This window comes from Dromaius novaehollandiae, chromosome 2 (assembly GCF_036370855.1).
Source record: "Dromaius novaehollandiae isolate bDroNov1 chromosome 2, bDroNov1.hap1, whole genome shotgun sequence".
Classification (NCBI taxonomy): Eukaryota; Metazoa; Chordata; class Aves; order Casuariiformes; family Dromaiidae; genus Dromaius; species Dromaius novaehollandiae.
The window spans coordinates 101030337-101043459 of NC_088099.1; the positions used below are offsets into that span (position 1 = coordinate 101030337).

The 13123-nt window shown below is 43.6% G+C and overlaps 2 protein-coding genes across 2 annotated transcripts in view; one reads left to right on the forward strand and one right to left on the reverse strand.

The window, feature by feature from the left end:
- SYCP2L (synaptonemal complex protein 2 like) overlaps positions 1–3511 on the reverse strand; it is a 33530-nt gene extending 30019 nt beyond the window's left edge. The window contains exons 1-3 of the mRNA XM_064507051.1: positions 3417–3511; positions 2472–2609; positions 939–2371 (exon numbers count right to left, since the gene is read on the reverse strand). Of these exons, the coding sequence (XP_064363121.1) occupies positions 939–1118 (180 nt within the window). The 5' untranslated portion in view covers positions 1119–2371; positions 2472–2609; positions 3417–3511. The remainder of the gene's footprint in view (positions 1–938; positions 2372–2471; positions 2610–3416) is intronic.
- A 1296-nt stretch (positions 3512–4807) lies between these two features.
- GCM2 (glial cells missing transcription factor 2) lies at positions 4808–10084 on the forward strand. Its single transcript, XM_026114895.2, has 5 exons — positions 4808–4849; positions 6383–6635; positions 7030–7142; positions 8732–8857; positions 9080–10084. Exons 1-5 carry the CDS (start codon positions 4808–4810, stop codon positions 9959–9961), a joined length of 1416 nt encoding a protein of 471 aa, XP_025970680.1. The 3' UTR covers positions 9962–10084.
- The last annotated feature ends 3039 nt before the right edge of the window (positions 10085–13123 follow it).

Sequence of the window (13123 nt, forward strand, 5' to 3'; positions counted from 1 at the left end):
AAAGCCCCTTGAGGAGCCTTTCTTATTTTTAAAATGTCATTCTCCACAGTAAAAGCACATGGAAAAGATGGGGCTGGAAGATAAAGGAATCAAATCTGGAGGAATAAGTAATCTTTAAAACATTTTGTATCATTTCAATTTATTTAGTAGATGAACAAGAAAATTCAGTTTGCTTAAATGCTTGAACTGACGTTCTCCTAAAAATTAAACTTGAGTCATGAAATCCTGATGAGTCACAAGCATTCAAGCAGATCCTGATGCACAGACTGACACATGGTTCCACTAAGCAGATATTTCGTTGGCTGTAGGCTCACGTACACATCCCAGAAAGCTTATAGCACTACAGACAATAAGATTTCTTAACAGCTTAGAGGGAAGAAGCTAAAAGCTTTCTTCCTATTGCAAATTTACCATCACTGGGCCTCCAGCACTTATTTCAAAATGAAATCCAAAGGACAACTATAAGCTCTTGGGATCATTCTTTAAACATTAACTAGCAGTTTTGAACTATGTAGGAGCAAATACCCAGAGCCATCTCAGCAGAAGTGTTTGCACCTAAGATGCAACTCAGCCTCTGAAACACCAGAATATAGTATTTGGGTTTTTAAGCAAGGGCTTCAATACAAAAGGTTTTGTTTACAAAATGCATCAGAACCTCTTGTGTGTTTTCTTGTAAAAGCAATCACTTTGCTCGGTGTCAGAAAATGAGAAAACACTGCAGCTCTGAGCAGCCCTGCAGCTACTTCTCCCAGGTGTATCACACCTTCGCTTACGCATAGCCTCATCTGTGCCAGCTGGGCCGCACTCCAGGCTAAATCCTCAATGTCATGGGGCCTGCATAGTGTTGTTTGTTTTTTTTTGAATAGAAAATTTTTTGTGAATGGTGGCTTTCTCATACAATAAAGGCAACTCTTGTCCTCCCCCATACATGTACATACCAATGCACAGTCAAAGAAGTCTTCAAGAAGTATCATCAAAAATCTGTTTTCATTTGGGTCTATGAGGATCACAAACGCTCTTGTTCTTTCAAACCAAGACACCATGTAAAAATTGAAATAATCAGTTAAAACTGAACAAGAAGTGTTAATAATCCTAAGTATACCTTCAGCAGGCCTCATGCACACATGAGATTTTTCAATCCCTGACCTTGGCAGTGCTGTACTGTGCCGAAGGCATTACAAGGCTCAAAGGCTGCCAGTGGCAGGTGAAACCCCCAACCCCTCACCCAGGTGGCAGCTCTTCTTCCTCTGCCTCCCCAGCCCGTCCTCGTCCTCCTCCTCCACCCCACTCTCCTGGCCCCCACCGCCTCTGCTGTGACAGGTTGTGCTGGTGTCATTGCCGTGGCTGGAGCTTTCTTGAGGAGATCAATTAAAAGTCCAAGAAAGTGTAAGAGATTTGTCAAGCTTTCACATAGTCTGGTTTATGAATGTGTTATTAGACACATATTCATAAATGTTACACGAAGTGGCTCAACACACCTACAGCTCATGACAGATCTGTGCTGCCAGGAGCTCCTGTACCCCACACCCTGCTCAGGTGGGGGGACTTTATTGCTGCTCCCTGCAGGGCAGTTTTGAGCAACAGCATCCCTGGAAAAGTGCATTTACAAAGTAGTGTTAACACCTAGGACTGAGGAGTCCTTGGCACAGTGCCACTAACAGAGAGCCCCTGCTAACTGTTCCTTCCTAGGTTAATCTGAGTATTATCCATCTCAGACACAAGTGCATTTCTCTACTACAACCAATATCAACTGAAATCAGTATAGTGCCAGCGAGAAGATAAAGTACAGTTACAGGTTAAATATACTTATTGCACCAGTTATCTGATAACAGACCCTCATAAGAGTATGTTAGCTTATAAAATTGCAGAAGCATACCAAACTTCCCATGAATTTTATTACTAAAACTGTATTTTTGCTGCAGCATGTAAAATAGATTTAGAAATTTTATGTTATTTCACAGTTGGGACTCATTTAAACTCATCCTCTCCTTGCTCCCATTAGCAGCTTAAAAAACCCACGAACATGAAGTTCGATGATAAGCGTAATCATGATGTTAGCTTTTGTACTGAAGGCAATGCAAAGAAAATATTTTTTTTTCCACTAAGCTTAAGACATACATTAAAAAGAGAGCGATTTTGTTTCTGCATGGCCAAAAAGTCATACTCTAGTGCTGCTCCCTTTGAGTATTTTCCCCCTGATACAAGCAACCTTAAAATTACATTAGTAACTCAAAGACTGTATTATACTCATCTTTTGCACCAGTCCTTGCTCAATAAATAAGCTTTCCCCTTCCTGAAGGTCACTTTTAAAGTAGAGCTGAATGCACCTCAACAGCACTGAAACATTCTGGAATTCATTCTTGTCCAGCTCCTGGAAAAATATATTTTGCCACGCTTCGTTAGTGCTGTTGTCCAATACGTGTATCATCACAAGGGGGTGTTAGATGGTTACGACGAATTATGGTACTCGCCTTTCTCAATGCTTTGTCAAGCTGGTTAAAGAGAGATTCGCTGTATTTTTGGAGAGGTTCAATTTCTTTCTCTTGAAGCAGTTCGTTTATTTTCTGAAATCCCTTCCCCTTAAAAGCGTCAGTTAGAAGTGACTCGAGCTGCAGGGAGGGGAAGCAAACAAACACTAGGGCAATCACACTGGAGATTAAAATAGGTGGGCATTCGATTTGTTGCAGCACATACCAGAAAAAGCTTGTAATACTATTTTAAAAAGTGTGAGGGTTTGAAAGCTTTTTGATTGTTTGGATTTTTTCATTTGTTTTTCTGCTTTTACTTTTTTTATTATATCTGAAGGTGAAGCACTGGTCTTAAACGCAAAGAGAGACTGGTGTTTACAGGGACCTCAGACCCGAGGTATTTTAAATGATTTTGATTAAAGAAACAAACCGACAGGATCAGAGGAGTTGTTTCTAATTCTTACCCTGTCCCACAACTCCTGCAAACATTTCTTCATATTTTTCTAAGGAAAAGATGACATTTTCCGTTTTACTTAAAACCTTACAATAAACTCTTAAAAATGCTAGGTCATGCCGTTTCTATTTAAGAATATACCTTTAAAAACGTACGCTTTTAAGAAAACACACCGCCATGGCCATAACCCTTAAGTCGGTTGCTCCAGGCTATTCCTATGGTTATACTGAAAGTTGAATATATTAGTTACTCGATACCATGATAGAAATAGAACCATACACGATCACGCATCAAAAATAGCTACTTGTAAGATAAAGCTAAACCTAGGGATTTATTGAACAAATATTTACATAGTCTTCCGCTCTGGCGGCCATGGCGTCATTCACCTCTCTCTTCCATTCTTCACTTCCTTCTTCTCTTGAAAGGAAAGCGGGGGGAAAAAACACAAACAAAAAGACTTTTTCCGCTCAAAAAAGCGAAGACCGTTTACTCACCCAGTCCCTGGGAAAGGGCTGGTTTTGCTCCCGCGTTTCCCAGCCGAGCTTTCGGGGTCCCCTCCGCGCTCCCCAACCGCGGGTTTCCGCGGACCCTCCGGCGAGGCCCCGAGAAGGGGGGAGGAGACTCCGCCGCGCTGCGCCCCCCGCCCGGCCCGGCCCCCAGCGCCCCCCACTGTCTCCCCACGGCCCATGGACCCCAGCGCAGCCCCATCCCGCTGCGGGAGCTGGGAAACACCAAATCCCCCAGGAATTACAGCATCGGGGGTGCAAAAATACAAGTAACACCGCACTGGCGGCAGAAAGTCAAACCGACAGCTCCCCACTAACAACAAAAAAAACTCGCTATGCATTATGCGTCATCTTAAAGAAATTATTTAAACTTTTAAACTACCGTTACCCTTTTTTTGCAGAACTAGCAAAATAGGCAGCCCTACCTCAGGCCCAGCGGAGGCTGCAGGGGAGGATCCCGGGGTGCAGCTCCGGACCCCGCAGCAGAAAATGGTCAGAAAGGTCTCACCTGTGCGACGGCATTTAATCAGCGCCCAGGTGATACCAGTTACCACCTCGGCCGAGCAGCGCCTGTAAAAAAGGAGCCCAGGGTATCTGTGGGGGTTGTGTCCTAGTCCTAGTCTGTGTCTGCTTACCATAAACGCTCACTTTTTTTGTAGGTTGTTTTTTATTTTACAAAGCTAAAGGCATAAAGAGAGCTGCTTTTTCACTAAGGTGAAGATCTGGGAAATTTTCAGAGGGGAATAAAAGTGGGGGTGAAGCAAGTGAGATGGCCTTTGGGAAGGGGGGCTCGTTTGAACCTTGCAGGAGCTTGGGGTATTTAGCGGCTCTGTCTCCTCAACGTTATAGGTTTTTACTTTTTTCGTTCTGTTTTTAAGAGCTAAAAGCTTTTTTTTTTTTCCTTCAGAAGGCGCACCGACTGCTTTCCGACAAAAACGTTACCTGTCGTTTTCCAGTGAAAGGAAATAACACTGATCCATAAAACGATATTGACTCTCGTCTATATTTTTAACGTTGTGTCACACAGCGTGTAGGGAGAACACGCTGAAAAACATGAACTATTTAATTCGTTTATGCCTAAACCTTTAGGGGCGAGTGCATTGAGGGAACAGCGCGGTATCTGCGCGCTTCCTTCGACTCCCTCGAAGGTCTCGTCAGTCTGCAGCCAGCCTTGAACCCGGCTTTGAAAGCACGCAGCAGCGACCCGACACCGGCGGAGCCCTGAGCGGCCGCGGGGCGGTGTGGCTCAAAGCCGCGCTTTGCCCCCGGTCTCGGGAGCCGGGGCCGTCGGGGCGGGACCGTCCCCCCCTGCGCCGCGGACACGGGGGCGCGCCCCGCCGGCATAAAAACGGGAGGCGCCGCCCGCTGCCGCTCGCGGCATGAAGCTCACCTGGGATATCAACGACCCCAAGCTGCCGCAGGTACCGGCGGGGGGACCCGGGGCGGGGGGACCCGGCCCGGCGGGGGGACCCGGCCCGGCGGGGGCCGCGTCCGCGCTGCCCATCTGCGCGCTGCCCTGCCCCCAGGCTTGGCCTGAAGGCGCCCGGCTCGGTCTCTTGCTTCTACTATGCAGAAAATTTTCGTAGGATGTGAGCGTTTTAGTCCAAGGGGGGGGAGGGGGGAAATCTTACCTCTGAACGAAGCAGCGCTTTCCAGCAGGTGGAAAGTACTTCTTTTTACAGCTGCTTTCATCCTCCACGGTTTGGAGCCTCAGCCTCACTTTCTGCAAAGTTCAGCCCTTGCCTTTCAAAATCTCTCACCTTTTAAATATAATTACAGAAGTCTTAAGGCTGTCTGATAGTTCTGACAGAATAACTCGTAATAAAAATATGGATTTGGTACACAGCTTTGGCCAGCTGTGTGGGGGCTCCCAAAACAATCTTCAACGCCGCTGTTTGACCAGTTTCTTTCTCCCTTGTTCCTCTTTCAAAGAAGCGTCAAAAGCAGCATGGCTTGACTATTTTCTGCTAATATATTTCAAGCTATCTGAATACTTCATCAGTTTGTTGATGTGCCTGGTTAATACTTTGTACTGCCAATGAACATTCTGTTGACTTTTAAGTGAGCCCTAAATGCATTTTTTCTGCATCTTTTCACATCTTTTTTTCATCTTAGAGTTTATTATTTAATTATTCAGAGACCAAGCACTTACAGGATGGCTTAATTCTGTAAATGCTGACAGTTTTACTGAGTCCACTGGGATTGTTCATGTATGTACACACACACATCAAATATGTAAGTGTTATAGGGAGTTTAAAATCTCAGTTGTTCTTTCTTTGTTCTGGTAATTACGTCTTGGTAAGGAACTCCAGAAAGCCAGAGATAACATCCCAAATTGGAAATTTCTTTCTCTTAACACCCCTGGTCATGCGGAGGAGGCACACTCGCAATGGTATGTTTTGTTTTGTGTTGGTTTGGTTTTTTGGCAGAAGGCTTTTTCAAGTCTTACTAGGTGCACTAAACTGTTATTTAGCTAAAACTTCTAGTTTTCAGTCTGCAGGTGCACAACCAGGAGTATTTAATAGCAAGTACAAGCAGGGCAGCACTAAACAGTCAGTAAGTCTGGTAACAAGCTCAGTCTGCTATAGCTGGGCAACCTTGCCAAAAAAAAGGCATCGGTGACAAGGGACTGTGTTACTACCGACCATGAAGCGCAAGAGGAAAGGATCACAGCTATCTTTTGGGCCATGGAAGCTCAAAATGCCTTTCCTCTTTTGCAGAACACTTCTGAATAAGTTATTTTTTAAATAAATTTGCTTTTTTCTTCCCCCCCCCGCTATTTCTGACTTTGCTGCCCTGGAAGATCATAAAGTCTCTTCTCCCATTAAATATTTTGAAATAGGACAAAACCACCAGGTTGCACTATCCTGATAACGCTCTTTTGTCCCCGATCTCCTCCCTTGCCCCTTCTCCCGCTTGCTCCCCGGCTCCCCCGCCCTTCCTCCCCTGCGCAGGAGCCCAAGCACTTCGACAGCTTCCAGGAATGGCCCGACGGCTACGTGCGGCTCGTCTACTCCAGCGAGGAGAAGAATGCGCAGCGGCACCTCAGCGGCTGGGCCATGCGCAACACCAACAACCACAACTGCCAGATCCTCAAGAAGTCCTGCCTGGGGGTGGTGGTGTGCGCCGGCCACTGCGCGCTGCCCGGTGGCGCCCGGCTCCAACTTCGCCCCGCCATATGCGACAAGGCTCGGCAGAAGCAGCAAAGTGAGGGACACCAAAGGGGGCCGCTTCTTGCAGATGGTCCTGAATGCTAAACCGAGACCAACCTCATTTCCTTGCATGGATCCCTTGCTTGTTTCCTTTCCGAGTGTAGCAACACCGACGGAGGCATGATCTTAAAGGGCGTGATGAGTAAATTTAGCTCCAAACTTCATCAACATCTGTCTGTAAATAGCTCAGGGGAGATGGACCTACAAGCCTTTCAGTCATTAGCATTTATATCACATATCATTGCTATGCTTCGTAGTCTATATTGCATTTGAATATCATGTTTTTGTCTGAATTTTGGTGAAGGGTTGATCATGTTGCTCTTGAGCTCAGTGGTCCTTTCAGGCAACACCTTCACTTTTAACCAGTGTTAATTTATATATATTTACAGAGAAAGCCTGTCCAAACTGTAACTCAGCCCTTGAGCTGATTCCTTGCCGAGGACACAGTGGCTATCCAGTCACCAACTTCTGGAGGCTTGATGGCAAAGCGATATTTTTCCAGGTAAAAAGCACTCCCCCCCCCCCCCTTTCACTGTTTTGTATAACAGAGTGATGGAGTTCTGATCCATGAGCGGATTCCTCTGTACTACAATAATGGAAATAATAAATAAAACAATGGCACTTGCCTTCCTTTCTTAATGCGGTACTTGAGGGCTAACTGTTTTCTAATGTCATTATAAACATCTAAAACTCTCTTGATTACAGTGTACAAATACAACCTAAAGTCTGTCCTGGACCTTGACACATTTCTGACAACTGAATTAAGGACCTAATATATATATTTTCAATTAAAAAGGGAGGTGGGGGAAGAGGAAAGCCAGACTTCAACTGAGCAAGTTCAAACGTGAAAGTTCCATTTCATCTGGAACTGACCTTTGAATTTTAAGATGATTTAGAAGCTTGCCAGAAAAGAAGAACTTAAAAAGCACAATTCTGAAATCTTATGTTGGTATTTCAATTTTTAGCAGCATCAGGACAAAATTTCACAAAAAGCTTCCATTTAATGAGATTACATGCTCTGCTGGATTTTTTTTTCTTTCCTGACCAGTCTCCAGGCTCTCTATTGTCCAGTGAGTAAAAGGAAGCAAACTGGACCCATTTCTGAATCCTCACTTGTTATCAAATATTTTCTTGTTATTATTCAGGCATTGTTTTACAGAAATGCAAAATCTAGAAAAGATATTTTAATCAAAATAGGTGATAAATCCTCATTTAAAAGTCAATTTCTATTGGGGAAATGAAAGCATTTTTAAAAGCAGTGTTAATTTTCCTAGCTTGCATTAGGAGCTATACTCAAGTCCACTCACACCTGGGAAAAAGTAATGAGCACATGTAGTATACAGTATTTTATCATACCTCAGCATAGTTTCGCCTACGTGTACCCATAGATCTGTCAGTAGTAGAGCCTCTGTGGATGGCTTCAAGAAGATAGTTATCGCTTATTAGCGTAAAGAACGTTTGTCATCTGGTAGTGTCTTTAAAGCCCATTTATGCTGTTTCAGTGGTGGCTATTACAAAGCAGAAGCGAGATCTTGGACTGCGGAGAACTGACCAAATTAAATTTATAATCCTTTTTTCTTGGTTCTAATCAGCTACTCCTGAATGTCACAGAAGTAAACAACGTCTTTTCTGCGTCATCACCCAGGCTTGCAGCTCTGCAGTCACCACTGACTTCTCCCTCACTTTCTATTCCTATATGCCTGCAAGTCACTTTTTTTTTTTTTTAATTTAAATCCTCTCTGTGCTTTAGTTTCTCCTCCCAGTCTACCTTTGCTCAACCATAGTCCATGCTGTGGCAGCTACTCATTTTACTCTTATTTTACTGCATTTTTTTCTTGAATCCTATGAGTAATCTTACCTTGTTCCACTTCACGCCTGATGCTGCCTCTGAAGCCCTAGGCACAGGGTGGGACCATGGGGGATCCTAATGTAGGCACAGTAGTCCGGTGCCTAAATTAAGACAGGATGAATCCAGCTCCTGGTAATCTCAGGAGGCCTATAAAATAGTAAACAGCACAAACACTGAAGTTTAGTTACAAGCTTAGGCGTGTGTTTAGATAAGGAAGCAATTCTTTGATAATCTTAATTTAGGCTAAAGGAGTCCACGACCACCCCAGGCCAGAGAGTAAACTGGAGGCAGAAGCAAGAAGAAGTGCAGTCAAGAAGCAAGTGTCCTCTTCTCACCATTCTCAGAAAAAGAGACCTCTAAATTCAGAGGTAAGTCAAGATTCTCAGTTAATTAAAAAGATGGCATAAGCATGTACCAGGGATCACAGAGCAAAACAAAGCTTTATGCCACACTGCGTCTGTTCATTCAGCTCGTGCCCAGGTGGGTAAGGGCGGGGGGGACTGAAATAAGCAATAACGCAACTATCAAGACATGTGCCCATGCAGTACCTATTCCCAAACCTCAGAGATCTATTTTCTTGTCCTTTTCAGGCAGGAAGATACCACGACAGCAGCGGTTATATCGGTAACATGCAGGATCTGTCCTGCCTGGAAGGCCCAGAAAGGGTCAGTATCATCGCAGATACCAACTTTTCAGTTCCAGCTCAGTCTTACCCCTCACTGCAAAATGCTGATCTCTATAAAGCTTCTTATGACTCAGTCAGCTGCCAAGAGGACCAGCTATCACCATACCAAAAGTGTCCTAATCCAAGGATCTACATGCCTCGGCCCTGCAGCTACGAGTTTGGAGTTCCTGCTTTCATAAGCTCCAGTTCTTATCCAGCATTTTACAAGGACGTGACAAGTACCCCCATTGACACTGACCCCATGAACCTGAGCGGATCTCAGTGTAGCTCTATGACCGCCCATGATAAGAGCTTCGATAATACTGGTAGACATTATGGACTGAAACCAGTTTGGGGGAGAGCTGGCAGCGGAGACAGCAGTGACTATGGACAGATCCAAACCAACATGAATCATCCTTACTACAGCGGGGAGTATCCGTGCAGATACGGTAACAGCGCCTCTCCCCTAGCGCCGCCATTACAAACTGTCATCACCACCACCACCAAAGTGTCCTACCAAGCCTATAAGCCACCAGTGGTGAAATACAGTGACAACCTCTGCGATGTGAAAAATCTTCAGAGCTATACCCATGTGGCAGAAAACGTCTCAGGCACTATCTATTCAGGGATGAAGATTCAGGAAGACTTTGGGATGATAAAGTCAGCATTGCTTTACCAGCATGACCCAGCTCCTGCAAAGTCCGAGTCAGCAGAGAGCATGGAGAGCTATCGGTATGGACAACTGCCGGGGAACAGCTATGCGGAGCATGAAGGACAGGCCTTGAGGTTTGAGAGCAGTGAATATTGAATAAACGTTGCCTAAATGGCATCAGAACGACCAAATCAAACTGGAGAGTACCTGCTCGTACTGACCGTGCGCATGCTACGGCTAGAGGCTGAGGAGACATGAGGAAATGGCACATTAGGACAACTTATCCTGGCAAGGTGCCTTTTATATATAACTAACTGGGCTTCTCTTAAGTGAGAAAAGAAAAACCTACACTGCAATCTCATCCTACTTTTTGATTCCCTGTATGAAGTGCACAGATTGCCCAGTCTTTCTGTGCAAGAAGAGAAGTGTAGATATAGCACCACTGGCATCAGGAACTGCTCCTTGCAGCACCTTACTTGGAGGGGACACAACTCGGTTGCCCGGAGGCTGACTTTCCCCCCAGCCCTCCGGGCTTCGGTCTGTATTTTTGACTCCCCACAAGCACACCTGGCAGTGTCCTCTTGGAAATGAAAAGCCACCAAAACAAGAGTTCAGAAAACAAAAGTTTCAAAGATGCCCAAGCTAAATAAAGAAAATGTAAGGACTTAAATACCCAAATTTTATAACCTAATTGAACTAATTTTTCAACTGGCAGGGAAGGAAAAGAAGCAAAGGCATATTGTTTTAATTAAATATTTTGAAATCGGTCTAGTACTCTGGAAGGGAACCCATCCCTAAACAACATAGCCTAACAGTAAGGCTGTGCAGAAGGAGTATTTTAGTCATGTTGGCAGGATGTTTTATCATTGTCGTTGTTATTATTTAGTTAACGAGTATCTTTAACTTTCTGAATGTTTTAAAAAAAATTGGGGGGAAATATCTTTTTTGTATATTTTTGCTATGTTTTGAGTAACAGCATGTTACTGTATGCTCTTAATAGATATGAACTCACAGGCAAAAGCAGAACAACATGTAAACTGGCATGAGTAGCTGGCTAGTGGGCTTCGACATACAGAACCTTGTAGCCTCGTAATGCTATGATTAAACCAGCAAACAAATTTTAACTGCAAAGCACAGTGTACAAATACCTGAGTCTTAAAGTACTTATTTTTGCTCTATTTTGTTTTTCCTTTCATATTTTTACAAAAACAATGCATATGGTCTGCTTCTTGAAGTTGAGCCCCCCAGTTAAAGTCATGGACATTCAGTCAATAGCCTCCTGTTTCAGGCGTGGGTTGTTCAGCCCATTAAAAAATCAAGCCACTTGAAGCTGGAGTTTACCAAAAGACTAAGTGAATTCAGCATCAATCTTACATTGACTTTTAGTGTATTTGCTGTCTACTTCACTTGGCTCTTTTTGAACTTCTATCAGGTATTTTAGATTACAGAAAAGAACAGATTCAGGTGAGCAATATAGTTTTGCAAATTAACCCATATCCCAACCTAAGAAAACAACAAGTTACCACCCAGAAAGACTGATCCAAAGTTTTAGAGTTTAAAAAGATGCAACATGATACCTGTTTGTAGAACTGATATTTCTCATTTCTACTCCAATGCATATTGAGTCATTTGTGGTGTAGAATAAAATTTAAGAGTTATGTCCTTCTAAGTTAAAGAAAAAAAACAAAAAATGAAAAAGAAGTATGCAAGGCCAAGCAAAAGGACTATAATGTCTGGGGAGAGATTTGCAGCACATTCCAAATCATAAAGAAAATTTTAAACAAAGATGTAAGTTGCTTCATTTTATATTGATTTTTAAGAAATTAGACCACTGCAATTCAAGCTTCATGCATGTTAAGACATAGGACAAACTGGGGAGGGAGGGGGTTGCGCTGTTAATATACTGGTACAAAAATGTCATTGTAGCTGTATGCTTCAACCATTATGCCATGCTCTTGAAACACAGCCTTTTAGGTAGAACTTTGTACACCAGTTGAGGAAAATGCAGCTAATTTTGTAAAGATGCTGCTTTTTTGGTATGAAGTGGACTTATTTCTAATAAACATGACAATTGTTTAAGCAAAGTAAAAAGATACAGTAGCAATTACTTTACCACATCATCTATAGCACTAGAACAAATAAAAATGCTCTGAAGGTTATTGCAGTCTTTCTCCACTTTGTTTCCTTTCATGCATGAGTGTCACGCTTGAGATATCTGTATATCACCTTTTTAGACAAAACATTGGATGGACAAAGCCTGGTGCTGTACATGGCTTTCTTTCCAAAATGTATAAATGTAAGGGCAATTCTAGCTTCTATAACAGAAAGCTGACATTGAATGTCTCTCTGTGGGTTTATATAGTTGCAGAATTGACTTTAAAAGCATGTTTCTCAAGCAAAGCAGCATCCTGAAAAAAAGATATGCTCCCTCTGGTCCCTAAGTAAGCAGCTTCTTCCCCATTAATCATCCCATTAAAGCTTGGTTTCTGGTCCTGCCTCAAGGGCATGAGAGGACCGCCTTGTCAGCCCACATCGTGCACTGCCGCACACATCTTCACCTAACAAATTCCAGTTGTTTTGGCAAAACCACAGATGGAAAAAAGGTGCTTTCAGACCTCAGCCACCTGTGGCTCTGGCTTCACATGAACTACAAGGGCCCTATGGAGGTGAAGTGCCATCTGTCCCCATACTCAGGCTGCCCCTTATATGTAAAAAGCAGGCTCTTAACAGCAAGGTTTAAAAGCCCAAGTATTGAATGGATCCCTCCCACAGACAAGAGGCAGCTTGGTATTATTTTTAAACACATGTACTTACCAGACCTATGGTAGCAATATGTCACATACTCAACTGGTGCAACAATACGTGGACATCGCTTTGTGGTCCCATCTACTCCTTCCTGCAGTCGTCAGTGAAGAGCTCCCCTTAGGGAGGACAGACGGCTCGCAGCTTAGCACACGAGCCCACACCCTCCGTGATGTGGATTCAAAGCGCTGGTGAGAGCCTGAGCAATTCATTTAGAGTTCATTCCTCTATTGTAAGCGAGTTATCTGACAACTGTTTAAATATGCTAAATACTACAAGGTGCTCAGATACTTGGCTGTCCTGGGCCTAATGAGCTCAGAGTTGCTGATTTCATAGTTTGGGGTGTAGAGTATCTTCTTTTAAAATAGAGGCAAGTTTTCCTCTGAGCTCTGCTGGTGGAAACCAGAGCTACTCTATAGACACAGATCATGTAATAGAGCAGAATATGACTTCTGAGCCTATTCCAGGAGTTTTCTTTGTGTCTTTTGAGGAGAAGCTATCTAACAGGACTGAGCT